Raw genomic sequence first — 26,322 nt, forward strand, 5'->3', positions numbered from 1 at the left:
AAATATCAAATCTGAATGAAGAAAAAAAATCTGGGATGAGACTACATTTTAGAACCATTGAAAAGTACCTGAAACGGTTGCTGCTGGGATGAAAAAGCAGCAGAAACATTTGGAGGAAGCTGGGTTGCTATAGCAACAGGAGTACCAGTCTGCCCATCCTTTCCTGTCACAACCTTTACCTGAGAGAAAATATTTTGGGGAAAACAAAAAAAAAAAAGGGAGAATCATTTTCTTTTTAAAAGTTTTTAAAACTGATCAACACACTTGTTTTACACTGTACTGATGGTACCTCACTGAAGAGGGGATTATAACTAAATGACCATTAGTACAGTTTGGTTTGAATATAGACAATTTTTGAAGAGTTCTGTTTCATTTTTAATAGCAGAACAGAGTGAGAGAGGGACAGACTACCTCCAATGACTCTCACCACTGAAAAACTGTCTTAAATCCAGATTAAGTAACAGTGTGGGTTAAATTTAATTATCTCAGTTCCTAGTTGACAACAAAATTAGCATGACAGACAGTCTGAACTCAAGAGAGCCCGAACATTTATTTAAGCAATGAGCATAGCCACCATTCTCTCTCCCCCATTAATTTCCAAAGTGATCAGCCCTTCCAGGCAAGGGATGAGGTGCATTGCTTTAGCAGAAAGTGATAAAGAGGGGGAGAAATAAAAGAGAGGAAGACCAAAAATACAAAGAAAGAAAACATACTCAAAAGGTGCCTTGATTTGCAAAAGCTATCTTAATTTGTTAGGTCAAACAAGTTTATTGGCACAGTTTGCAAAATCCTACAACAGTTAAAATGATTACAACTTTTATGAGCAATTAGCTGTTCACATATAGCATGAATATAACTGTCTGTATAAGTTAAACTGTGCCTTAGAACTAAAAAAAGAGTGAGCAAACTTGAACCCCAAAAGACAGAGGCAGATCCTCAGCTGGTGTACACTGTCAATGCTCTAGTGACTTCAATGGATCTATGTCAATTTATCAGGTGGGATCTGCTCCTGAATTTGTACAACAGACCTGGCCATTTCAGCTAGTGACAAATAAATAGACCAACAAGGACAGGCAAACAATTTGACAAAAAATTTCAAACCACAAGGAATAATTCATGGACACCCATTGCTGATTTTAAAAAAATAAATAAATAAAATAAGACATCCTGTTATCACAATTTAAGCTACTGTGTGCAGAAACCAATTATTTCTTCAAAATTATCAGTATCTGATCTTAGCCACAGTTTAATTTCTTCTCCCGTCAAACATACTAAATGCTACACATTATGCTACAACTTCTGACCCATCTGCAAATTCAAACCAAAGCTGGGGCCACAAGTAATCCTTTAGTTTAAAGGTTCATCAACTTTTCATTGAAGATATATGGAACTGTTATAGAAATGTCAAACATACTCAAGTCTTTTTGAATGGAATCCTTTTGCAAACTGGCAAAACATACCCTTCCCTATTTTGGATACATAATTTGTAAAAGGGTATTTCAGAGTTTCAAGTGGTATCAATTCACTCATTGTGCCAAACATGACATCACAACTACTTGCTACACAACTGTCAGAGTCTGCTCAAGACAGGTTTTGCTCAGGCCACCGAAATGGAATAGAGGGGTACCACAGGTCAGAATTAATATGCACTGATATAACTAGTCAGGAAAAGTTGTGCATCATATTTGGTTACCATATTTGGTTCAAGTCACTTGCCATTACTAAGCATGGAATTCATTCAAAGAACTTTAATATTTTGTTTAATTAAAACAGGAAACTGTTTTTTCATGCACAAACTATAAATTCTTTGGACAAAAGCCAAGTTCCAAGTTAAGGTTGTTTTTCATCTCATTATTTTTTTGAATGTAGGTATTACATGATGATAACTTATAAATTAAAATTACTCTATGATACATAATAATTTTTGATAAACTAACAAGCTTCCAGCAACAATTCAAAACTTCTGTGGGTTTAGGATAGAGCTTAACTATTTTGTGTGGGGGACTTGAATACTGACATGAACTTGGTCAGTGAGAAAACAAGTGTACTTTCCCTCAAAGCCCTAATTCTTTTCCCCTCTATTAAATTACCTCTGTTCTTAAAATACATGCTTCCAATTGTATGCTCAAACCAACCTTCAGTTTCAATCTTCACATAGCAAAATTACAATTCACTCAGAATCTTCATTAAAAAGTCTGCTCTATTACTTCAATCAGAAATAAAATTTAAGGTATTTCTACGGTATAATTTAAGGTAGAATCTAATACATTGGTATCCAATTGCCACAATTTCATTTAGTGTTTTATTCCAAACTATTAAACAATAGATTTCTTACCTCATCATTGATAACCTCAGATTGTTCTTCCTCTTCCTCCTCCTCAAGGTCCAAGTCATTTTGCCTCAGGTATGCTTGTAATGGAACACAGTGTTTCTTCTTAAAAGCTAAGAAGTCCATCATATTCCCTTGAAGATGTTGCAAGAAAAATAGTTCAATCAAATATTCCTTAAAAGTCTCCCTCAGAATCTCCATCTGTTTGTGGTGATGATCCAAACACTGCTTTCTCATCTGAGCAGCTTCTTGGGTGGCAGGCGGAATCTCCTCCAACTTTTTAGGTTGTTTTTTCACTCCTGTACTTACCGTAGGAGTAAGAGGAAGATTAGACAGACCCTGTGGTACAGTGGCTCGTGAAGGGCTTGTAGGAGGGGGTGGTGATGTCATTCCAAAAGCAGGTGGTCCTCCAACTCCAGCTATTAATCCACCAGAAGCCCTATCAAATCCTATGGGTCTGCTCAACTGCTGCCCTTGAAGTGCTTGCTGCTGCTGCATGAGCTGCCCTTGAATAATATTGCTGATCTGCGGTGGCAAGTTAGTAGTTGTAATATGACCGGGGCTACTCAAAGGTTGCATGTTTGCTCCACTAGCTACAGGACTTTGAGGTCCAAGATGATGAATGGTGCCACCAGTCTGTGAATGAGGTTGTGAAAGCCTGCGTTCTCGTACAGTTGCAGGTGCCCCAGAAGATGGAATTTGTACCTGGGCTGTAGTTCCTTGAGCAATTTGTGCAATTCCGGATCCTTCTTGATATACAAAGTGTCCACCATTTGAAGGGCTCAGACTGATCTGGCGCACAAGCAAACTAGCATCTACAAATCCTCTAGTAGGGCTCTGGCTACACATGCCCAAGCCAGAACCTGGAGTGCCTGCCCGAACATTTGGTAGTGACTGCACTGGTACAGGACTGGGTTGTGTAGGGCTTTGAGACTGAACCTGCTGGGGCAATGGTGAAGTAACTTGAATATACGATGGAGATCCATGCTCAAACCTCCTTTGCTGAGGGCTAAACTGAAAATTTGGTGATGTTGGATTTGGTATTGGCAAAGGGGTAAGTGTTATCTGTTGGTTTCCTGATGCTACCGGTCCAACATTCTGCAGTGTGATGTTCACATTCTGCCCAGCTACCGGACTTCTACTCATTATAAATTGCTGTATTTGGTAACTGGGGGACTGTGGTGCAGATGGGCTTGCAGAAGGAGCAAATGAAGTTGCAGGGGACTGCGGTAAGTTTGTCTGCTGCTCTTCTCCCTCACTACCTGTGAAGGATCTGGACCTCTGGAGCTGACGCTGAACATTCTGAGGACCGTTCCCATGGTGCATTTTCCCCTTTTTGGTTTTTTAAAGTAAATTCTAAAGGAATACATAAAAACAGAAATTTAGTGACGCTAACTTTTTTGGGGTAACTGAATGTTAAAAGATATACATTTGAGTATGAATGGAGAAGTTTTTCTGCCTCAAAATTAGGAACACATTCTACCGTTAGAGTTAATTAAAACAATAACCTTCATGCAATTATTCAAAATATGGATGGTCTGAAAAACAACCACCCCAACTATATTTACTATCTAAACCTCTGATACGCTTCTCCAGCCGTCTAAGACATTCTGGAATAACCCACAGCAAGATGGTAGTACAAGGCATACGTTCCTCTTTTGACCAACCAAGCTGAGATGAAAGTTAAAAGGCTGCTTTCTCCTTCCAGTTGCTGTGGAAGATCCACAAGAAATGTAGGCTCCATTTTTTAAACATATCTAATTTGACTCAACAACATTTTCTAAAGTGAAAAATGTTCTGGTTTTCAAGTTATTTGGCATTCGAGTGTAGTTCAATCTCACTGATGTGCACTGACAGGGAGACTGATTGCTAAAGACTGGGCACTGCAAATTAGCAGGAGAATCAAAAGAAAGCTAATATTTTAAAAAACCTACCTTGCTCATTTATTTTGAAAACTGCAGTTCCATTTCTAATACTTCACTGCATACAAATATGTGGGTCTATAGTGTGCCAACCTCTTCACTCCCCCGTTTCTTGTCATGGTTGCTGGCTAGTTTAAATCTAAACTCCTAGGAACAAGGAGTTGTTATATTAATTTGTCTGTCAAACACTAATCATACTTGGCAATCTACAAATAAGTGAAAATGCACAATCAACCCTTGATAATGAGACCTCATCAGCACACCCCGCTATTAACCTCCTGGCTGAAAAGCGGGAAGGGCGATTACCCTTTGAATTATGGGCTCGACCGGTGCTCCCGTAACACGAATTACTTCAGGCAAGTGAATCCTGATTTCTCAGAACTCCTAGTTTGAACAGGTAGCAATGCGGCCCCACGCCCGGACAGAAACCGAGACCTGTCTGTAGAGACCGGCCCTGGATGGCCCCGAGACTGGCGGAGCAGGCGAGTGTGTTCACGTCCCCCCCCATCATCACACCGCTCGCCGCCGCCAGTGCAAAGCGGGAGGATGCTGCTCAGCGGGGAGCCGTGGGCCGGGGGGGGGGGGGGTGAATTTCCCTTTACACTTAACTCCTAACGGCCCCGGGAATTCCCAGGAACCCTCCTCCCCGGTCGCCCGCGGCGGGGCAGGAGCAGAGACCAAGGCCCGCGCCGCAGCCTCCCCCCGCGGGTGGGACGGGTGCCCCGCAGCCCGGGCCCGGCCGCAGCCCCGGGCCTGCTCAGCTCCGCGGACGGAGCGGGGCGGAGGGGAGGCCGGCACCCCCCGCTCCGGCACCCCCGGCGGGGACCCACTTACCCCAGCAGCCGGGGCCGCACTTTCCCTTCCCTCCTCACAGGAAGCTGGGGGCCGTCACCGGGGACGGGGGGGGGGAAACACATCCGCTACGGGCGCTGATAGGAGACAAACGGCGAATTCCGTTCCTGCACCGAGACTCCCGCACTGCGTATGCGCAGTGGCTCGAACCGGACAGCGGGAGCAGCAGGATTGCGCTAGGGGCAGCGGGCAGCGTAGCGGATGTGTCCCGCCCCCCATCCACCGTGCCGGTCCCCAGCTTCCTGGGAGGAGGGAAGGGAAAGTGCGGCCCCGGCTCCTGGGGTAAGTGGGTCCCCGCCGGGGGTGCCGGGCTCCCCTGCACCCGTCCCACGCGAGGGGAGGGGGGTAGGGGGGGCTGCACCGTGGACCTTGGTCTCGGCTCCTGCCCCGCCGCGCGGGGGACCGGGGGTTACTGGGACTTCCCGGGGCCGTTTGAAAAATGGAGCCTACGTTACTCCTGGGTCTTCCACAGCAACTGGAAGGAGAAAGCGGCCTTTTAACTTTCATCTCAGCTTGGTTGGTCAAAAGAGGAACGTATGCCTTGTACTACCATCTTGCTGTGGGTTATTCCAGAATGTCTTAGACGGCTGGAGAAGCGTATCAGAGGTTTAGATAGTAAATATAGTTGGGGTGGTTGTTTTTCAGACCATCCATATTTTGAATAATTGCATGAAGGTTATTGTTTTAATTAACTCTAACGGTAGAATGTGTTCCTAATTTTGAGGCAGAAAAACTTCTACATTCATACTCAAATGTATATCTTCTAACATTCAGTTACCCCAAAAAAGTTAGCGTCACTAAATTTCTGTTTTTATGTATTCCTTTAGAATTTACTTTAAAAAACCAAAAAGGGGAAAATGCACCATGGGAACGGTCCTCAGAATGTTCAGCGTCAGCTCCAGAGGTCCAGATCCTTCACAGGTAGTGAGGGAGAAGAGCAGCAGACAAACTTACCGCAGTCCCCTGCAACTTCATTTGCTCCTTCTGCAAGCCCATCTGCACCACAGTCCCCCAGTTACCAAATACAGCAATTTATAATGAGTAGAAGTCCGGTAGCTGGGCAGAATGTGAACATCACACTGCAGAATGTTGGACCGGTAGCATCAGGAAACCAACAGATAACACTTACCCCTTTGCCAATACCAAATCCAACATCACCAAATTTTCAGTTTAGCCCTCAGCAAAGGAGGTTTGAGCATGGATCTCCATCGTATATTCAAGTTACTTCACCATTGCCCCAGCAGGTTCAGTCTCAAAGCCCTACACAACCCAGTCCTGTACCAGTGCAGTCACTACCAAATGTTCGGGCAGGCACTCCAGGTTCTGGCTTGGGCATGTGTAGCCAGAGCCCTACTAGAGGATTTGTAGATGCTAGTTTGCTTGTGCGCCAGATCAGTCTGAGCCCTTCAAATGGTGGACACTTTGTATATCAAGAAGGATCCGGAATTGCACAAATTGCTCAAGGAACTACAGCCCAGGTACAAATTCCATCTTCTGGGGCACCTGCAACTGTACGAGAACGCAGGCTTTCACAACCTCATTCACAGACTGGTGGCACCATTCATCATCTTGGACCTCAAAGTCCTGTAGCTAGTGGAGCAAACATGCAACCTTTGAGTAGCCCCGGTCATATTACAACTACTAACTTGCCACCGCAGATCAGCAATATTATTCAAGGGCAGCTCATGCAGCAGCAGCAAGCACTTCAAGGGCAGCAGTTGAGCAGACCCATAGGATTTGATAGGGCTTCTGGTGGATTAATAGCTGGAGTTGGAGGACCCAACTCCGCAGGCCCGCTCCGCAGCTTCCCTCCACGCATGGGATGGGTGCAGAGCAGAGGGGAGCCCAGCACCTCCCACTCTGGCACCCCCGGCGGGGACCCACTTACCCCAGGAGCTGGGGCCACACTTTCCATTCCCTCCTCACAGGAAGCTGGGGACTGTCACCAGGGATGGGGGAAAATACATCTCTTACGGGCGCTGATAGGAGACAAATCGCGAGTTCTGTTCCTGTACTGTGACTCCCTCACTGCGTATGCGCAATGGCTCAAACCAAACAGTGGGAGCAGCAGGATTGCGCTAGGGGTAGGGGGCAGGTCACCCCATACGCGTTTCCTCTCTTTGGCATGCTAGGGAGGACAGCCAGGGACCAGGACCCTCATCCTTGCTAATCATATCACCGGCTCAGAGTGACTGGAGTGAGAGAGCAGGGCAGGGACACAACACAGAGAGCAGTGGGGCGGGAGAGGATCCCCTCAGGATGGAGCTCAGCGTAGGGCACATTAGCAAGCCCTGGGAGACTTTCTACACAGACCCCATACCCACCCTCCAGAGGCATTTAAAGCAGGGCCACCCAAGCTGTGTGCTGGGAATGTCCACAGGGGGTCAGAGGGGAAAGAATCTTAACCCAGGCCACACACTTTGTTAACAGCGTACATGGGAACGAGACATGCACAGAGGTGAAAGTTAGCTGGTACGGTCCAGTACGGTGTACTGGCAAAAGCCAGTATGCCGTGCCGGACCAGACCGGCTTCCCCAGTGGTGATTTAAAGGGCCTGGTGCTCCTGCCACTGCGGGGAGCCCTGGGCCCTTTAAATCACCTCCGGAGCTCCAGCAGCAGGACTTTAAAGGGCCTGGGGCTCCCCGCAGTGGCAGGAGAACCGGGCCCTTTAAATCCCCGCCTGAGCCTGACTGCCGGAGCCATAGGGCTCCGGCAGGGATTTAAAGGGCCCGGAGCTCTGTAGCAGCCCGAGCCCCAGGCCCTTAAATTTGCTCTGGGGCTCTCAGCCGCCTCTGCAGTTAGTAGCTCCGGGGTGATTTAAAGGCCCCAGGGCTCCCAGACAGAGCCCCGGGGCCTTTAAATCACCTCTTCCGGTTGAGGCCACGCCCCCTTTAAGTTACTTTCACCCCTGGACATGCACAAAGAAACAGGACAGAAAGAAGGCAATTTATATAAAAAGAAAGGATACTTTATTGTTCAACTTACACTCAGTTTAGGCAGTATGTCAGTGCTCACTGATTTCCTACTTTACAGCACTAAAGATTCATCTAAAAATTTAGTTTGCATTTTGTTTCCATATACCTAACAGGACACCTATTCAGTTCAGTAGATCTAACAAAAAAAAGCCAGCAGTTTTCATTGTTATGCATTCCATTTAGTGCAACACTCCACAAGTAAAATGTACTTCTGTTTAAAGAATAACTGGCTATTATTTGATATTGTTCTGGAGACAATAGCCTAGCAATATGATGAACATGTTGATTACACCTCTGTCTCTGTAATTTAGTTATTCACTGGTTTGGTACAGAAAGATGGTTATTTTCTGTCAGCAGAAAGCATTTCATTTTAACAGACCTTTTATCTGTACATTACAATTAATATATTTTCAATGTTGGGTACATTTTTCTTTTTTCAGATTTCAGTAATAACTTCTCTTGCATTTATGTCTGTAAAAAAGTGCTCAGTCTTCATTTGGAAAATAAAATGTGGACAACCTGCGGATTTTATTGTCATGGTTTAGCAAATATAAAATACTGTACTTTTCTGCTTATTCTAATGTAATCATTAGTTCAACAAGGTTTCATAGATGCTTTCACAGTATGAAAGTAGGTAACCTCCTGTGCACTTTTACTTGCTAATTTTGGTTGAGACTGCTGAGTTCTGTACACCTGGGGTCAGTGATTGGAGAGAGGCTATTGTCAGGACCTGTTCCTCTCTTGATTTCTGGGGGATCACCTGAGCTGTAGCCATTTCTGCAGAAATCATTTAGGCGTGGTGACCTGCAGGTGATGACGGACACTGCCGCAATTTGTGACTGAGCCTGAACCTAAATTATAGATGAAGATAAGTTACTAGCTGATTGTACATTTTACACAGTCAAAAATGTGAAACAAAGGTAAGAGATGGCAGAAACTTTGGAGAAGCCAGAGACTAAGAATATAACTGGAAGTCAGGAGAATGAAATGCTGTTCCCAAACATGATACTGATTTACTGTGTGGTTTTGGCCAAATCACTTAATTTCTCTGTAATCAGTTTTGCCATTTATAAAATAGGAGAAATGAGACCAAGATTCTTGGAGTTAATAAGGATAATAATATTTTGCACTTATGTAACACATATCTGGGGATTTCAAAATCACCTTACAAACATTAATTCTCAGAAAACACCTGTGAGGTGAGTAGTGCTTTCATTTTACAGATAAGAAGATACTCATAGAAAGATTGATTTGCTCCAGGTTACAGAACTGATCAGTGGCAGAGCTGACAACAGAACCTTGGAAAACCCAATTTTTAAAAAATCCTTAGCAGGTCACTTAAAGGAGAAGATCATCTCTAATACCTGGCCTACCGACGAGCAAAGTAGTAGTGATGCAAAACTGTCAAAACAACACTGAAAAGCATATATCATTTGAATGAGACAGCAGGCAAAGGTGCTTACCTTTTCTACACAGTAGCTTGGCCTTGAACCATCTGGGAATGAATGGCTCTGTTGCTGAGCTACTTGATGTGTAAGTTTTGGAAACTGATGGATATGTACATCCAATGTCTGGGCTCCTACAAATCGGCAGTAAAATAACGTGCAAATGTTAGTATTTAGAATGTAACACACATTTATTCTAAGAATATCATCAAAATGTCTACCTTTTCCTATTATATTTCTATCTAACCATATATATTATTGCGATATAAAATTTAGTTTCGGCCAGGATTTGACAAAAGTCCACTTCCAATGGCAAACAGGACATTTTTTAGTCTTGCCTACAAATTCCAGTATGCAAAATTAGACACATTCTAGAAATATAAAAATAAATGGAAGGACAATCAATTATTGTGCATCATGGATATTACTACAACTTACAAAGTTACTTTGCAACCAAATATATTGTTTAAAAGGGTGCTTTCAATAAGAGTCTTCTAAAAGCACCAAAAAAGTAGGAAAAATATTAGTCTATGCTATAAATTTAGTAACCTAATTTAAAAACCTTTAAAATTTAAGTGTCAAAGTGGTTCTGAAGTCCAATTAATTTAATAAATTGGAATAAGTTTATAAGATTGCCTCTGAGTGAGATTTCTTTGTACCTGCTGCTTTCTGTGGATGCCCAAGGGCAACGCTAATCTCAGTGACAGAGATCTCAGTAAGAGGGAGTGTTGCAGCTCCTGCAGATGGTACAATTGTTGGTGGAACAGACATCACTGGAAGATTTGCCTGAGGAACTTGTGCTGCCTGAGGTGTTTGGACCTGGATCTGTCCTTGTGCTTGAAGCTGTGAAGCAGAAACAAGAATCTGAGCAGCAAGGAATCAGGATCAAAGAATATTAGTTGTTTGTCACTAGATCTTTGCAACATGACAATTATATGTTCAGAAACTGAATATAAAAGCTTTATCTAATCCACTGGAATCATTTTACATCTAGCTCTGTTGTGTTTGGGACCTTTTGGTTTTTTTTAAATACGGTACACTTAAGGTTTGTAACAGTGGTACTAGTCATGGTAACAGTGAGGGCTGCTCCAGGCCCAAATGCTGTGACTGCAGTGAGCTGCTAATGTTGCAGTTCTTGCTGACAGGTCAGTTGCAATTTCTATTCTGTACTAACATTTAATTTTCCCACTTCTGCTGCACATATGACTTGTGCAAAGGTTTTCAGGTTCTGAGATAAAGATTTCATTCAATTATGGTTCTATATCCTATTTAATTTAATAATAAAAATACTTTGCACTTCTATAGTACCTTCCATCAGAAGTTCTCAAAGCTCTTTACAGTTAATACTCACATCCCCTTGCTTAAAGGTAAATAAGTAATAATATCCTCATGCCATGCATGGGTAAGCTGAGATTCTAAATTGCTGTGGTGACTTGCCCCAGATACCACAGTGAGAGGCTGAGTTATGAAGAGAACCTTAGGAATCTGGGCATCTTGTCTCCTGTTCTAACTATTAGAGCACATTTAATGAGCTATACTCAAACACTGTACATCTTCAGATGAAGTGGGAAAGGACAGTTTTCTGAACAGCAGAGGACTTACTGAAAGAAAGTGTGTAATGCCAGTCAACAGTGAAGCTTGTGACTAAGTAGGAAGAAATGTTGATTAACTTAGAAGCATTATGTTCATTATGTAGAAACATCATGAAAGCAGGCAAAGGAGGGCAGCTTAAAGTAATCAATGGGCATTCTCAAAAGTTCAGCCAGGGAAGAACAAAACCTCCAGCTCCACCCTTCCAGGCAAAATCAAGCTGGGGAGGGGTCTTGAAAATCTGGTCACCAGAAGCATCAAACCGGCATGAATGCTCATGGTTTAAAACCATATAAACTACAAACAGTACAACAAAAATTTCCCACCAATTCCTTTTCTGTTGGTGAAGAAATACTAAGGAAAGGATTGGAGACATGTTTTTCTTAAAACATCCGTTCCTTGTAAGAGCTTTCCTACACTTTTTATTTGGACTGGAGACTAAGGCTACATCTACACTACAAGCTAACGGCATGATTCCCCTGCTCATGTACACGCACTCACACTAGCTCTCATTCAGCTAGTGCAAGTGTATATAGCAGTGTACTTTGTGCCTAGTACAAACCCTAGTAGGTATGTACTCATCCCAGCTAAGCTGTGTCTCCACTGCTGCTACCAGTGCTCCTGCAGCTACAGTGCTGTTTACACTCACACTAGCTCAATGAGAGCTCACGAGTATGTGTACAAGCCCAGGAATCACACTCCTAGCTTGTAGTGAAGATGTACCCAAAGTGTGTACCTGGGACTGAATCCGTGGGACTTGCACCTCAACTGCTTCTGTCTCCTGCTGCCCAGGAAGCTGGAAATGGACAGGTGTGACTGTTTTACTAAAAAGCTGAACTTCTGTTGGCTTGGCTATAAAAGGAAAAATATAGAAGACAATCTCTCATCAGAGTGTAAGCTGACATTCTTCCCCTCCCATCTTCTTTTACTTAATAATTTGAAAATAACTAACACTTAAAATGCAGGTTTCTAGCAGTTTTATTTTCAGCAGCAGAATGTGAAAAAAACAGAGGTTACCTGACATAACATGAGCCACTAAGGGCGTTTGGGTCTGCAATGTTGTCAGACTGGTGGTTACTATTGATGATGCTGCCACAAACATTCCTGCTTGAGAACCCTGAGTAGATGTTACAGTCACTAATTCTGTTGGAGCACTGGATGCTGCAGCTGTTTGTACCTGAGCTGTACTTGCACCTCCTGAAGCCTAGAAAGTGTTACACAAAGTAACAAAGTATCATGTCAATTTATTCTAGAATATAAGGTTGTTGGTTTTTTTAAATATACAATACAAAGCATGATGTTTGACACATGCGCCTAGAGCCTGAGATAGACACAGTGAACAAGTATGAATGAATTAATAAATAAGTACATTTGATCTGTTCTTTGTGTTGAATGACATTTTCCATATAATAAAATCTAGCATGGCATAAAGACACAGGAATCTTGTCCATATTAATTATTTGACACCAATTTACACCTTTGAACAGCAAGGCTGTAATATTTAAGAGTTCAGAAGCGAAGGACAATATTTATCAGAATTTTCAATGGAAAATGCTAATTTTCTAGTGCAGGTGGCCTGTGACTGACCCTGCCAAAAGTTAACTAAAAGAATGTACACCATCTCCAAACAGGGGGATTTTAGAGAACTCAAGACTGTGTACTCTGTTAGGCCAGGAACAATTAGCTGAACACTTCAAAACTTTTTCAAAATGATATTGCTACACACAACAGCAAAAATGGATTGCTTCTGTACTGTATCACAGATTTGAAATTTTCACTTAAAAAAGGGTACTGTTTATGCACTGTGTCTAATAACTACATTTAAAGGGTTTTATAAAGTAAATGTTTTTAAATTAACACTAGTGTTTCATTCACTTATTATCTCTTTTCCTATCACGTTGGATGTATCCCTGACTGGTGGAGATTAAAACCTCACAAGGGACTAGACTGGATGATCTAATAGGCACTTCTGCACATCTAACTGATTTGATCTGAGTTTAGAGCATCATCAACTTTCTCAGTTTAAGTGAAGACAAATGCACCTTTCTCGCCCAACCTGCTCATGCAACACAACACAAAGGGCCCAATCCTGCGATCAGATTTGCTAGCGCAGACTCCTGCAGCTATGTGGCGCGCCACTGAAGTCAACTGAACTCTGTAAGGCCATTGGGATCAAGGCTTGCTAATCCAGTTGCAGGGCCGGGACCTAGAAGAGTGCATATCTCTGCACATATTAATATTAAGTGGAAAGATCCAAATTTCAGCTTTAGAGATATTTAGTTTCAACTAATCCTGCCAGGTTGGCTACCACAGCCTTTACTACTAACTGTGGCTGTTGCACCATCAGTTGCTCCTGTGGCTGAAGCTGGGCTTCTGCTTGCCGTTCAGCTAGCTGCTGAATTTAGAGTTGGCAAGCACACTGCTGCTGAGGCTCTGGGCCTGTCTGCTGTTCGGTCAAAGCCTAAAACAATAGGAGGTGGGGAAAATATTAATTGTTGCTACCTTTTTCCTTTTGCATTATAGTACTATTTGTTTGTTACAGCTCTTCACTGTAAAAATCCTGCTTTCTCCTGCTAAAGCCTGCAAAAGAGAGATCCTGAAATGGGCCATTAGTTGTTTGTACCAAAAATTGGATCAGAGGAGTTTGAATGACTTCATAAAAATATTGCAATACAACATGGTGCCTTTCTGCTTCTGATCTGGTATAATTTTGTGGGCATTTTAAAAGCCACAAAGTCTGAAAAAGAAATGGATCTGGAATTAACATAGGTAGAAGAAATGCTGATACCTTTGATCTACTGGCAAATGGGGTTTAAATACTAACTCGCCCAGACAACTATCCAATGCCACGCACAGATGAACTATTAGAGAAACTGGGACGGGCCCAGTTCATCTCTACCTTGGACTTAACCAAGGGGTACTGGCAAGTACCGCTAGATGAATCCGCCAAGGAAAGGTCAGCCTTCACCACACATCTCGGGCTGTATGAATTTAATGCACTCCCTTTCGGGCTGCGGAATGCACCCACCACCTTCCAAAGACTTGTAGATGGTCTCCTAGCGGGATTAGGAGAATATGCAGTCGCCTACCTTGACAATGTGGCCATATTTTCGGATTCCTGGGCAGAACACCTGGAATATCTACAAAAAGTCTTCGAGCGCATAAGGGAGGCAGGACTAACTGTTAAGGCTAAGAAGTGTCAAATAGGCCTAAACAGAGTGACTTACCTTGGACACCACATGGGTCAAGGAACTATCAACCCCCTACAGGCCAAAGTGGATGCTATCCAAAAGTGGCCTGTCCCAAAGTCAAAGAAACAGGTCCAATCCTTCTTAGGCTTGGCCGGTTATTACAGGCAATTTGTACCGCAATGCAGCCAAATCGCAGCCCCACTGACAGAACTAACCAAAAATAAACAGCCAAATGCCATTCAGTGGACTGAAGAGTGTCAGAAGGCTTTTAACCAGCTTAAAGTGACACTCATGTCTGACCCTGTACTAAGTACCCCAGACTTTGACAAACCGTTCCTAGTAACCACAGATGCATCCGAGCGTGGTGCGGGAGCAGTTTTAATGCAGGAAGGACCGGATCAAGAATTCCACCCTGTAGTGTTTCTCAGCAAGAAGCTGTCTGAGAGGGAAAGCAACTGGTCAGTCAGTGAAAAAGAATGTTACGCCAAGCCACTGACTTTCCTGTTGAAAGATCCAGTGTGGACAGCTTTGAGACGGTCTCAGATGGAGTGAAAGCTGTTAAGAAAGTTAAACAGTCCTATAACCAAGTGGCTTTGTTTGGCCAGCTTGTTGGGGAGACAAGGTTGTTGAGAAAGGAATGTCTTCGTGCTACTTCTGTAAGTGAACACTATGTGGCCCAGGTCAAGATGGGGGCTCTTAACCAAGAGAGCCCAAATTGCAGCCCTCCAGACTGGAGTGCTCGGAGAAGACCCGATCCCAGTTTGACCCCCGGGGGTTTTGGGGTGGCAAAAAGGCACGGGCTACATAAACCTTCCCATATGCGGCATGCAAGTGCTATCAACCACGCCTGACACGAGGGAGGGCGTGAAACTGGAAGGGCCTGGTGTAACTCTCACCAAGGAATGGGAGAGATGCTGGGGCATCCATGGGAACGTTGGTGGGTTCGAACTTCTCCAGGTCACCGGCTAAAGTGACCCCGCTCAGTTCAGTCTCAAAGATGATGAAGCAGAACTGTTCTTAATGTTTCCTCTGAATATTGTGGGGGTGCCTCACTTTCCCCTATGCAGTTCTTAAGTATCTAGGAGGTGGGATAAGGGTGTATGATCGTTGCAGAGCCCTATAGGGTAGGGCAGGTGTGTGCAGGGGTCTGGACACAGAGAATGGCCGACACCCTGTTTCCTGGCAACTGATGGCCAGGCCCTTCCCCCCTGCAAGGTGAGAGCTAAAGGGTTGGAGAACAAAGGAATCAGGTGACCTCCTGGCCCGGGAAAGGGACAAAGCCCAGAGGAGGAGGGGCTGGACAGAGTTTTCAGTTGGGGGCTGGCTGGGGACGAGGAGTGAAGTGCAGACGTGGTTGTCTGGCTCACTGCCCGCCAAAATGGACCCAGCTGAGGGGTCCTGTTCTCTGCACCTACAAAGCTCTGTTTTCGATCATGTTCCTGTCGTCTAATAAACCTCTGTTTTACTGGCTGGCTGGCTGTCACGTCTGACTGCGAAGTTGGGGTGCACAACCCTCTGGCTTCCCCAGGACCCCACCTGGGCGGACGCGCTGTGGGAAGAGCACAGGGGGGCAGAGGATGCTGAATGCTCTGAGGTCAGACCCAGGAAGGTGGAAGCTGTGTGAGCTGTGTGTCCTGAAGACAGGCTGTTCACAGAAAGGAGACTTCCCCAGAGTCCTGACTGGCTTCATTGGGAGCAGTTCCAGAGCATCGCCCAGGGACTCTGTGACAACTGGTGGGATAAGGGTGTATGATAGTTGTAGAGCCCTAGAAGGCAGGTGTGTGCAGGGGTCTGGACACAGAGAATGGCCGACACCCTGTTTCCTGGCAACTGATGGCCTGGCCCTTCCCCTCTGCAAGGTGAGAGCTAAAGGGTTGAAGACAAAGAGATCAGGTGACCTTCTGGCCTGGGAAAGGGACAAAGCCCAGAGGCATTAACATAGGTAGAAGAAATGCTGATACCTTTGATCTACTGGCAAATGGGGTTTAAATACTCTACACTGCTATAGAATGATTTTGAAATGTCCATGAAAAATATGAATTTTCCACAACCCATTTAAATGTTGCTTGTAGAAATAATACATACATAAGGCACATGATGACATTACAGAATAAAGTAAACTTCTAGAGTGAGAGAACGTACCTTTTGCTCTTTTGACATAGACTCCGTACAGCAGAATGCAGCATGAATCATGGAGGATGGCTTGTCATAGTTATTTCTTCTGGAAGTAAATATGATATAGTTTAAATAGCTGATTTTTGAAAGGCTCTATAAAAACCTCCAGGAACAGAAAATCTTGCATCATGACTAATAGTTTGTGAATAAGAAAAGATTTGAGAACTGAGAATTAGGTCCTCTCTCCCTTTACTACTTAATTCTATCTACTTCTGGGCCCTAGACTTTGGGGTTATCTACAACTTCCACAAGTTTAGTTAAACTAGTTTAGTTAAAGCAGTGCGAACACAAGTAGACATACTCTATTGCAGAGGCCCCCAAACTGTGGGGTGCGCCTCCGTATGGGGGCTCAGAGGAATGTTTGGGGGAGACATGGGTGGTGGGGGCCAGGCCAGCCCCCACAGCGGACAAGGAGGGAACACCACCCAGCCCTGCTCCACTCCCAGCTCTGGCCCCATCCCCAGCAATGACCCCCAACTGCGGCTCTCCATCTGACCCCAGCCCCAACCCCAGACTCACCCCCAGCTGCGGCCCCTTTACCCTGTCCATGCTCCTGGTTCTGGGGGGATGCAGACACGGGTAAGGGGGGGGCATTACCCTGAAAAGTTTGGGCATCACTGCTCTATTGGTTTAAAACTGGTTATATCGGTTTACCTTGCCCTGAACCTATATAAAGGAGGTTTAAATCTACTTAAGAGCTTGTCTAGATGAACAGTTAGTGTGCAGCAAGCTGGGGTGAAAAACTACAGCATGCCAGCCTGTTGCACACTAAGGGCTTGTCTACACTTGAAACGCTACAGCAGCACAGCAGTTGCATTGCAGCTGTACTGCTTCAGTGTATACATTACCGATACCAACAGGAAGGTTCTCCCATCAGCATAAGTAATCCACCCCACTCCCCCCGAGAGGCTGTAGCTAAATTGATGGAAGAATTCTTTCATCAGACTAGTGCTGTCTATGGCGGGGGTTGGTCAGTTTAACTACAGAGCTCAGTGGTGTGGACTTTTCACAACTCTGAGGAACACAGCTGGGTCAACCTAACTTTTAGTGTAGACCAGGCCTAATTCTTGGTGTGACCCTGCATGATTTACCCTACTGATGCACACTAGAAGTTCCCTGGTGCGCTTTATACACTCCTGTTTGAAACAGCAATAGGTCAAATGTACTAGGAATCGTCTAGAGCGCAGGTACCATGCAGCCAGTGCACAGCAGGCTGGAGCAATGTAGATTTACACACACACACACAGTTTGTCCAGACATGCCTTAAGAGTGTCCATACACAAAGTATCAAAAAAAAAAAATCACACCTTTAGTTAAACTGATGCATCTGGGTACATAGACTAGGCTTTGTTTGATGTCTACAAGGTTCAAAAAAGACGACAAAAGACTAAATAAGGACTGGAGTTCAGATTTACACCCTAATCCTGATCTATATCCTGCCCATCATCTTCCCATTCTCCCTTCCTATCAAACATAAAAGTGAAAATCAGCCATTGTTTTTGGATGTCCTAAAAATAATTGATCCAGGTTGCCAAAATACAGCCTGGATGTAACAATGAGGTTTCTCCAATAACCTTCTTTTACAGCAATTCAGACTTCCTCCTCTCTTGATGAGCAGAAGTTGCAGGACTGTGGCTCTCAAGTAACAGTCATGCTATAGCGTGCACAGAGACACTGGAAATCCTTGGAAGGAATTCTGTCTGACCCAAACACACTGCAGCAAGAGTTCTGCCACCCTTTCAACAGATGCAACATGCACTCCAGTCCTTGCCTGGCTAGTTCTGATGGCTAGATATCCTTTTCAGAGTAGCTAGATGTGTGAAGTGCCCAGTTTATATCAATAGCCTTTAAATCTGAAATATGAAGATAACAGTGTTGATGTTTAAGCTGTCAACTATTTCACTGCTGATCATTTTAGCTGAACCAAACTATAGTGCTTACCCCAGTCTTAAAATCGCCTCTCATGCTTCTGCATGTGCCAAAAAACCCAGTGGTCCCGACCAATCTAACAAAACTTCCAACTTCCCTTTTCACTGTTGCTCTACATTGTCCTAAGTTATACCTGTTGTACCCCATAGTTCAGATTTTGGCCTCACTAAGGTTAGAACAACCCCAGTTATACCACAATGGGATGGCACGGGTGTGGTAGAGGGCACAATTCAATCTGCAGACCTTCTTACTGGATATGATGCATGACATGTAAAGAACCCAGTTTGGCTCTAAAAGCTCATCGTAAGTTTGCAGGTTGTCGGTTCTAAAAAAATGGACAAATCAATGAATTTCACAATGCCACTTTTAAAGAGTCACTCTTAGGGTGGGACCATAGTTGCAGAGTTTTATGCAGGTCTCATTACCCAAAAGGATGGTAGCCATATTGCTGGGATTAAGAGGGGCATAAAGGAGATAACTGATCAGTGGGGCATGCCCACCTCACCATTCATACAGCTAGCTGGAGGTGCAATTGAGACACTACAACTTCTGCGAGTACTGAAGGATGATTTGGATTCTTCAGGAAGGTAATCATGCCCAAACTGAAATTCACAAGAATATCTGTGGAATCAGAACGCCTTTGACAAGTATAATGGGATTGTCTGTGTGTGTTTGCATCACTCTTTCGCGCGCTCTCTCTCTCTCTCACACACACACACACGGAGAATATCATTCTCAACATCATTTTCATCAGATTTAAAACATGTAAATGATATGGGCTTTAAGTAAACATACAGAGGTTTAACCGAGGGACTTCTTTTTCTTGCTATCTTTTTCATTAAATCAAAGTGACTCATGTAAAGTTGGGTGTGTGCAGCATTCGGGTCTTCAGCATAGATATGTCTGGCACAAACAGGGTGACTACTGATGTTCTGAAATAAAAATAGCATCAGATGATAAATGTCATAATTCACCACTGTAATATCTCAAAAATTATGGTTTATATTAAACCGGACTCTGACACATTCTAATTCAATTTTTTGCCACTTGAAGAAACTAAAAAGAAATAACTGCCTTGTCATTTTTGTTTTAAAATTTACCAACGAATCTGTTATTAAATAGTCACTTCTATAGCGCTTTTCACCATCAGGGAATTTTGGAAATGTCAGTTAAACCTGAAAATACCATGTAATTTCCTAATTTTACAGATAGAAAACTGAGTCAAAGACATGAAGTGACTTGTATAAGGTCATTCATCAAGTCAGTGTCAGAGCAAGGAATAACATATATGAGTTTTGTTCCCAATGATCAGACCGTGTTTCTTTTTCTGGGGGGAGAAACATATCTGCATAAATAATAAGCTCATATCTGTGGTTCATCTCTTACTCTATGGACTCAAGAAATGTTTTTATAATAATAGGTGTGTGCATTGTCTCTCTCTCTCTCTCATAACGCAACTTCTCTTAACTGTTAAGTTTATAATAATGTAATAATCACTGGATTATCTCCCTGACATGATTGCAAAGAGGTAAATCGTTTATATTGATGAAAGAAAGTCAGGAACGTAATTTTTAACTTGTGGTTTACTACATAGTGCAAAATGAAGTTTAAAATTTGTTTTATTTGATATCATCAGGTGTAAACTCTCTCTGAAAACCACAATCATAACTAGTTTTTGCTTTCTCCTTTAGATGACCTTCAAAATCAGTCATAAAACAGAAAACATTGTTACAATATTTCAGTTTTATTTTTTGCACACTATAATTATAGCCAATTAACAGCAATGCTTCTAAATTGCACAGACATTTCAGTGAGCCTCACTTATGACTCAATGTTGGTATGTGATAAAGTCTGATAATTTGAGTCCAAAGAATCACTTCCAGAAAGATATGACTAATCCAGGAGGCACTAATTAGAGTTGACCCAAAGAATTAATGATTTAACACTAACACATTTGCCTCTACTCTGTACAAAAGCAAGAGCTGAGTGAAATATTTTTGGCAAACAGTAAACATTTGCCAAAAAATGCATTTGGGGGACAGGGAGCTCAAACTATTTGTGAATTCAGATCAAATTCAGCAAATAGTTTCAACCAAAAAAAAAAAAAAACTGAAAAAAATTGGAAACATCGACATCTCATTTTGACAATGTTGATTCAACACATCATTTCAACAATACTGATTTGATTTGACATTCAAAATATTTTATTCGGCTCAAACAAAAAAAATGTTTTTGTTCTTTCATTTAGGTGAGGAAAACCAAACAAATTTAGTTTTGGTTAGAAACTAAATCTTTTTTCTGATTTTTTGGTTTGACTACCAAATATAAAATAAATTATTTGTTTAGCTCTAATTAAGATGTATACAAACAGAATTTACTACTGTGCTGTAACTTGTTTCACTGACAAACTCTAAAATCAGTCTGCTCTTCTCTACAAATTATTCTCATTTTATTCCAGGATTTCTGTTTCAATCCATAATTAACGACAGAGAATCAGGCTTTGGTGAAGACTGAACCGCCATTGCTTGGATCAAAATGGAAGTACCCAGTTGATAAGTGAAAGTTATAATCTACACCACAGTATCAAAGTTAATTCAGATTTTTTAAATTCTTCCTTAATATCAGATGTAATCACAATCATTTATTTTGTTAATCTATATATTCTGTACTCTGTTACACCACTGTAATCTATTCAAACTAGGCATGTAAAATGTTGTCCAGTATTAGTGGAATACATTTTCTAAATTTATTTAATGTGATATATTAAACATACCCCATATTGATTGTCTGGTGTGAGAAATGTGTATAATTCTTGCCAATAGACCATGGTATACAGAATTTTGCACTATATGCTTGCTGAACACTAGGGCACTTTTACAATAAATCAAGCAAAATGCTGTACAGTCTACAATGAAAACTGAATAAATTGGTGCCCCTAGTGTTTTAAAGGAATGCACAATTCAATTTAAACTCACCCTTCCTTCTTCTCTTGGAATAACAACATTTTCATACCGATTTTGGCATTGTTTTGGTGAGTGATAAACTTGGCTATAGGAGTTAACAAGGTCACTAACAAGATCCCAATTGAGTGTGTGTACCGGTGACATAATGGCAAGATTTGAAGAATGCTCCAGTAACTGTTTCACTGCCTAGAAAAGAAGAAGGTATAAGACTCAGGATGACACCACTAATACTACCAAGTGTAAAGTAAATGTTTTCTGTGTGTGGACGTCACCAAATTAATTAGACTTCACAGATGCTGGAAATAACTTTGGAGAGAGAAAGTCAGAGAAAAGTTATTTCTGGAGCCAATAAACAAACTATAGTTAAAAGTAAAAAACCCCAAAATCCCAATAATGGAACAGAAGGACTTTATTACTTGTAGCAACACCCAGTCTTCACTGATCAGCCACTCAGGATTGTCCTGCCCAGCAGCTGCCTCAGCAGCTGGTTTGACAACAGCAGGCAAAGATTTTGCAAAATATGTTTGCTGTTTCAGCAGGATGGTCTTCTGCTCATTGACCTTTCGACGCATTTTCAATGTTCTTGGAGTCCCTTGGTGAAAAAGTGACCGAGGAGGAACAGCCACCTCTCCATGACGACGTTTATTCCTCCGAACTGCAGCTATCAGTGGAAAGAGGGGACCTTTTCAGTGAAAGGATGGGTGAACTTTGTTAAAGCAAAAAATCCATAACAAAAAGATGACTATACCAGTCACCTGGCTCTACTGGAGAAGTGTTCACAGTCCTGTGTTTTGCATGTAAAAAGGTGTCTACCTCCAATTTATTGTCAGCTATGAATAAATTTAATAAGACCAGTGATTTCTAATTTAACTCTTCTATCATAATAGCTTTGACTTCCTTTAAATATTACTAAACCACAGCTACTATAGTTTTTCACTTTCATTTTTACTGTAGTTTAGATAATGTACTGAATGTGGTTCTCAAGACAGGAAATAAGTCTAATTGGGGCGGGGGGGGGGAGAATAACAGGTTTCACTGCTCAGTTCCTGTTAATTTCATTCATTTCTATTTCAGTTCAGAGAATACAAAAGGTTAAGACTTCTGGCACACAATTTTCAAAAGGCACTCCACCCTGTCTCTAAGTCAGCATTCAAAATCATTCCCATATATAAAAAAATCTAATTTGCTTAGAGAAATGGTATACAAACACCCTAATCTTTGGGTGTGAACATACAAATGTTTTTTAAAATTTGGCCACTTGAGATTGTGAAATTTTCCATTTTATTTACAAAGAAATAAATAAGGAAAAGCTACCAGGTGGATCCATTCTGAATTGCTTACTCTCCTTCCTGGCAAACAAAGGGGGCAGCTTAGACTCTGAAATTGGTGTGGAATCATACATCAGACACATAACAGAATCAACGTAGACGTTATCGTGATCTGAAGGCAGAGTAAGGGGAGTCCAAATCTGCAAAAAACATAGATATATGTCATCATGATTAATTAACTAACTGAAGATAGGTTTATTCCCTCTTCAAAAAAAGTTACTGACTTACTGGCATTCTTTCTATTTGTCCATCTGGGTCTTCACAGACATACTCCTGTACAGAAAAGATAGAACTCTTAATGACAGGTTTCAGAGTAGCAGCCGTGTTAGTCTGTATTTGCAAAAAGAAAAGGAGGACTTGTGGCACCTTAGAGACTAACAAATTTATTTGAGCATAAGCTTTCATGAGCTACAGCTCACTTCATCGGATGCAATAAACAAACTATGCATCCGATGAAGTGAGCTGTAGCTCACGAAAGCTTATGCTCAAATAAATTTGTTAGTCTCTAAGGTGCCACAGGTACTCCTTTTCTTTTTACAACTCTTAATGATACCAGTGAAGAGATCCCAACATTTACAAACAAGCAGCTAACAATGAATAGGTATAGTTACAATAACTATAGTAAATATATTTAATTTTGTAGTAAATGTAACTAAGTGCATTAATGAAACAGATCAGCTTCAAGGTGCAGCACACTATCACTCCCAGACGCATAAGTGCTTTCATTTCCTCCTGCTTCTCCTCTGCCCTCCTCTCTCTCTTGAGCTCCCACTTTTTGCTTAGCACTGCCAACAATGCCAGATGTCAAGACAAATCAGCCTATGGACTTGCTGTTTTTTTTCCCCCAAACAGAAACCATCAGTTCTTCAAAATTAGGATAGATTAGGGTCACTTCTGTGGACAAGACTACAACCTAGAGTTAAAGGATACAAGGTGGGAGCCAGTGTAACAGGTACCACCAACTCACTCTTAAATGCACCACTGATCATCACAAATACATAATTTCATGACAGACGAGAACTAAGGTTACTTTGAAATTACCATGTTATATGCATCTTGCCTGGTGTAGGTTAGGAGCTCTTCCTCCTCTTCCAACTGCATTTTATCTTCCTTTTCTTTCAGCTCTTTGATATGATTGAGTTCCCACTCTCTGTTTGCAGTTTTCGACTTCTTTAACAGGGAAATTCAGTACAATTAAATTAAACCTTACAGCATTGCAATCTCAGAAAGTAACTGCCTAGCTTTTCACAAAAAATTAAATGATATTTATAAGTGGATTGCCACATATGTGGATATGATAACTAAGGAATGGATGTATTTATTGACATGACAACATAGTGGTAAGAAGAGTTTACTAAGATCAACCTGCATTCTCATGGAGTTAGACAGGAAATGCCAGGACACAGAAACAAACCTACCACGCCATCCATATACACAAAACTTATTTTAGCAAGGGATAAATGCTCACTAAGTCTTTTTTGTCCTATTTAGTCTTGTTTTTTTTAATGTAATATTAAGCACAACCATTTTAAACAAAGCTTCAGTGACAAGAGTTCCAGTAGTATTTTTCTAATTTATTTATTTAGCATGCACCAAGCGATAGCATCTTCAGTGGCGTGATGCAGTTCTTCTAGGCCACCACTGAACCTAGTCAGCAGGCATTCATCAACAATGTGTGTCATCATCTGTATTGCGCCACAGCTGCACAAAGGGCTGTCACGAAAGCCTCAGCGATACCGGTTACCAATTTTATAATGGTATATTCCCAGTAGTGAAATGTATTTCCTTACCTCATTGACTTTCTGCTTTCCCTGATCATTGTTGTCAGGAAATAATTCCAAGTAATTCAAAGCATACTTTTCAATTGGCGTCAGCTGTTTAGGAAAACACATTTTCACATACTGCTAGTTATTTAGGTTTATAATTAAAATACCAAACCTATTTTACCAGTTATTTAGGAAAAAGACCATTATTTATTTCTGATGCACAAAAAGGTAGCATGATCTGATGATCAGAACATAGACCTTAGGGCCAAAAATTCCCAAGTTCTAGTCCTAGCGCTGTTACTGACTCTCAATATGGCCAGGGATAGGCCAGAATATCTTGGTCTCCATTTTGCCATCTGAAAAATGAAGGTAATACCACCTGAATACTGTAAAGAGGCCCTAATTGCTTTCCAGTAAGCAGGATATTAACTCTCTGTTTAACCTCTGCATGGGGGTCCGTAGAGCAACAAGGAGGCAGGGATGGGTAATGAAGGCCCAATCAGACTAAGCAAATAGAGGAAACTCTAAAAATAGCTAACTTGATAATTAGGAGGAAGATAGAGGGTTGCACATACATCTGGGAAAGTGCTGGGCTGTAACCCAAGCTGGGGTTGCTTTCTGGTTAAGTAAAACCATTTACTTTTACCCCAGAGCACTCACTCTCTCAAGAGAAAACTTGCTGACTAAAAAGTTTGTGTTGATGGCCCAACAGATTGGCATAACTAGCTCAGACTATCACCCAAGGCTTTGCAATTAATTTGATGCCAGTGAGGTGATGTTAGGGTACTTCAATAAAATTCTGTTTCATTACCACACAGGAAGTTATTTTTAAATGTTTCCAAAGGTTAGACATAAAAGTAAGAGACATAATTCTACCAGATCCATAATGTCAGCCAATTCCTCTAACTGTGAGGGAGCCTTAATACTTCTTGGACAGCATAACTCTGAAGTTACTTCAATTCTTGACTCAATTCTTGCCTCTTGTGCATATTTTCCAAGATCCTCTTTTCTCTGTTCAACACTAAGAGCCTTTTGAAAATATTAAAAACATTATAAGAAAAAATAGAGTGTGTGATTGTAGTAAAAAGTTACATTGGAATTGGACTTTACTCTCAATTTTAGAAAAGTAAACACTTATGAGAATGTTAGCTGAATATAAAGCCATTTGTCATTTGAGTCAATGAACAAAGCTAGGAACAGGGCAATAGCACAACTGCAGAAATAAAGAACTGGTGATGTGCGAAAACAATCATGAGAGTTTTCTCATCACTGACCTCTTTATTTTCTTTATTACCTCAGATTTCAAAAATCACCACACAATTTTTTAGCAGATGTGCTAAAATTAAACAAAATGAGAACACATGATGTGCCCTCATCCATAAAAAAAAATTTCTATGATGGTTAGAGCTTTTATTTCAACTAAGAATTGGGATCAGATTTTAGTAATACAAATCTATGGTATGCTACAGAATGAACAGTTCCAAAGCTTTATTCTCTGGAGTGCTCACTCTAATCATTTAGTTCATTCTTTAAGTTTAATCTTAGAAGGATTACCAATAGATCTGTAAAAAGAAAAGGAGTACTTGTGGCATCCGATGAAGTGAGCTGTAGCTCACGAAAGCTTATGCTCAAATAAATTTGTTAGTCTCTAAGGTGCCACAAGTCCTCCTTTTCTTTTTGCAAATACAGACTAACACGGCTGCTTCTCTGAAACCAGTCAATAGATCTGTGTGTAACACTCAGGCATATATCATTACAGTATTTAAATGAAAAAATAACGAGGAGTACTTGTGGCCCTTAGAGACTAACACATTTATTTGGGCACAAGCTTTCGGGGGGCTAAAACTCACTTTATCG

At 41.9% G+C, this 26,322-nt stretch overlaps 3 protein-coding genes across 12 annotated transcripts in view; 1 reads left to right on the plus strand and 2 right to left on the minus strand.

The window, feature by feature from the left end:
• EP400 (E1A binding protein p400) overlaps positions 1–5,147 on the minus strand; it is a 64,063-nt gene extending 58,916 nt beyond the window's left edge. For 8 of the 10 annotated variants that reach the window (XM_074972986.1, XM_074972985.1, XM_074972987.1 and 5 more), the window contains exons 1-4: positions 5,086–5,147; positions 4,264–4,398; positions 2,336–3,685; positions 69–179 (exon numbers count right to left, since the gene is read on the minus strand). In XM_074972986.1, coding sequence (XP_074829087.1) covers positions 69–179; positions 2,336–3,655 — 1,431 coding nt within the window. In that variant the 5' untranslated portion in view covers positions 3,656–3,685; positions 4,264–4,398; positions 5,086–5,147. The remainder of the gene's footprint in view (positions 1–68; positions 180–2,335; positions 3,686–4,263; positions 4,399–5,085) is intronic. The other 2 variants (XM_074972992.1, XM_074972989.1) reach the window with 1 other exon arrangement.
• Positions 5,148–5,205: 58 nt separating this feature from the next.
• On the plus strand, positions 5,206–7,710 carry LOC141999252 (putative EP400-like protein). Its single transcript, XM_074972476.1, has 2 exons — positions 5,206–5,385; positions 5,931–7,710. The coding sequence occupies exon 2, from the start codon at positions 5,961–5,963 to the stop codon at positions 7,233–7,235; it is 1,275 nt and encodes a 424-aa protein (XP_074828577.1). The 5' UTR covers positions 5,206–5,385; positions 5,931–5,960; the 3' UTR covers positions 7,236–7,710.
• A 384-nt stretch (positions 7,711–8,094) lies between these two features.
• Positions 8,095–26,322, minus strand: part of LOC141999567 (E1A-binding protein p400-like) — a 48,994-nt gene continuing 30,766 nt past the window's right edge. The window contains exons 24-37 of the mRNA XM_074973132.1: positions 25,342–25,494; positions 24,490–24,573; positions 23,741–23,869; positions 22,928–22,972; positions 22,686–22,839; positions 21,788–22,032; positions 21,384–21,557; positions 19,204–19,340; positions 16,447–16,525; positions 12,131–12,317; positions 11,850–11,965; positions 10,183–10,366; positions 9,542–9,657; positions 8,095–8,929 (exon numbers count right to left, since the gene is read on the minus strand). Coding sequence (XP_074829233.1) covers positions 8,738–8,929; positions 9,542–9,657; positions 10,183–10,366; positions 11,850–11,965; positions 12,131–12,317; positions 16,447–16,525; positions 19,204–19,340; positions 21,384–21,557; positions 21,788–22,032; positions 22,686–22,839; positions 22,928–22,972; positions 23,741–23,869; positions 24,490–24,573; positions 25,342–25,494 — 1,995 coding nt within the window. The 3' untranslated portion in view covers positions 8,095–8,737. The remainder of the gene's footprint in view (positions 8,930–9,541; positions 9,658–10,182; positions 10,367–11,849; positions 11,966–12,130; positions 12,318–16,446; positions 16,526–19,203; positions 19,341–21,383; positions 21,558–21,787; positions 22,033–22,685; positions 22,840–22,927; positions 22,973–23,740; positions 23,870–24,489; positions 24,574–25,341; positions 25,495–26,322) is intronic.

Source organism: Natator depressus, chromosome 15, assembly GCF_965152275.1.
Source record: "Natator depressus isolate rNatDep1 chromosome 15, rNatDep2.hap1, whole genome shotgun sequence".
Taxonomy (NCBI): Eukaryota; Metazoa; Chordata; order Testudines; family Cheloniidae; genus Natator; species Natator depressus.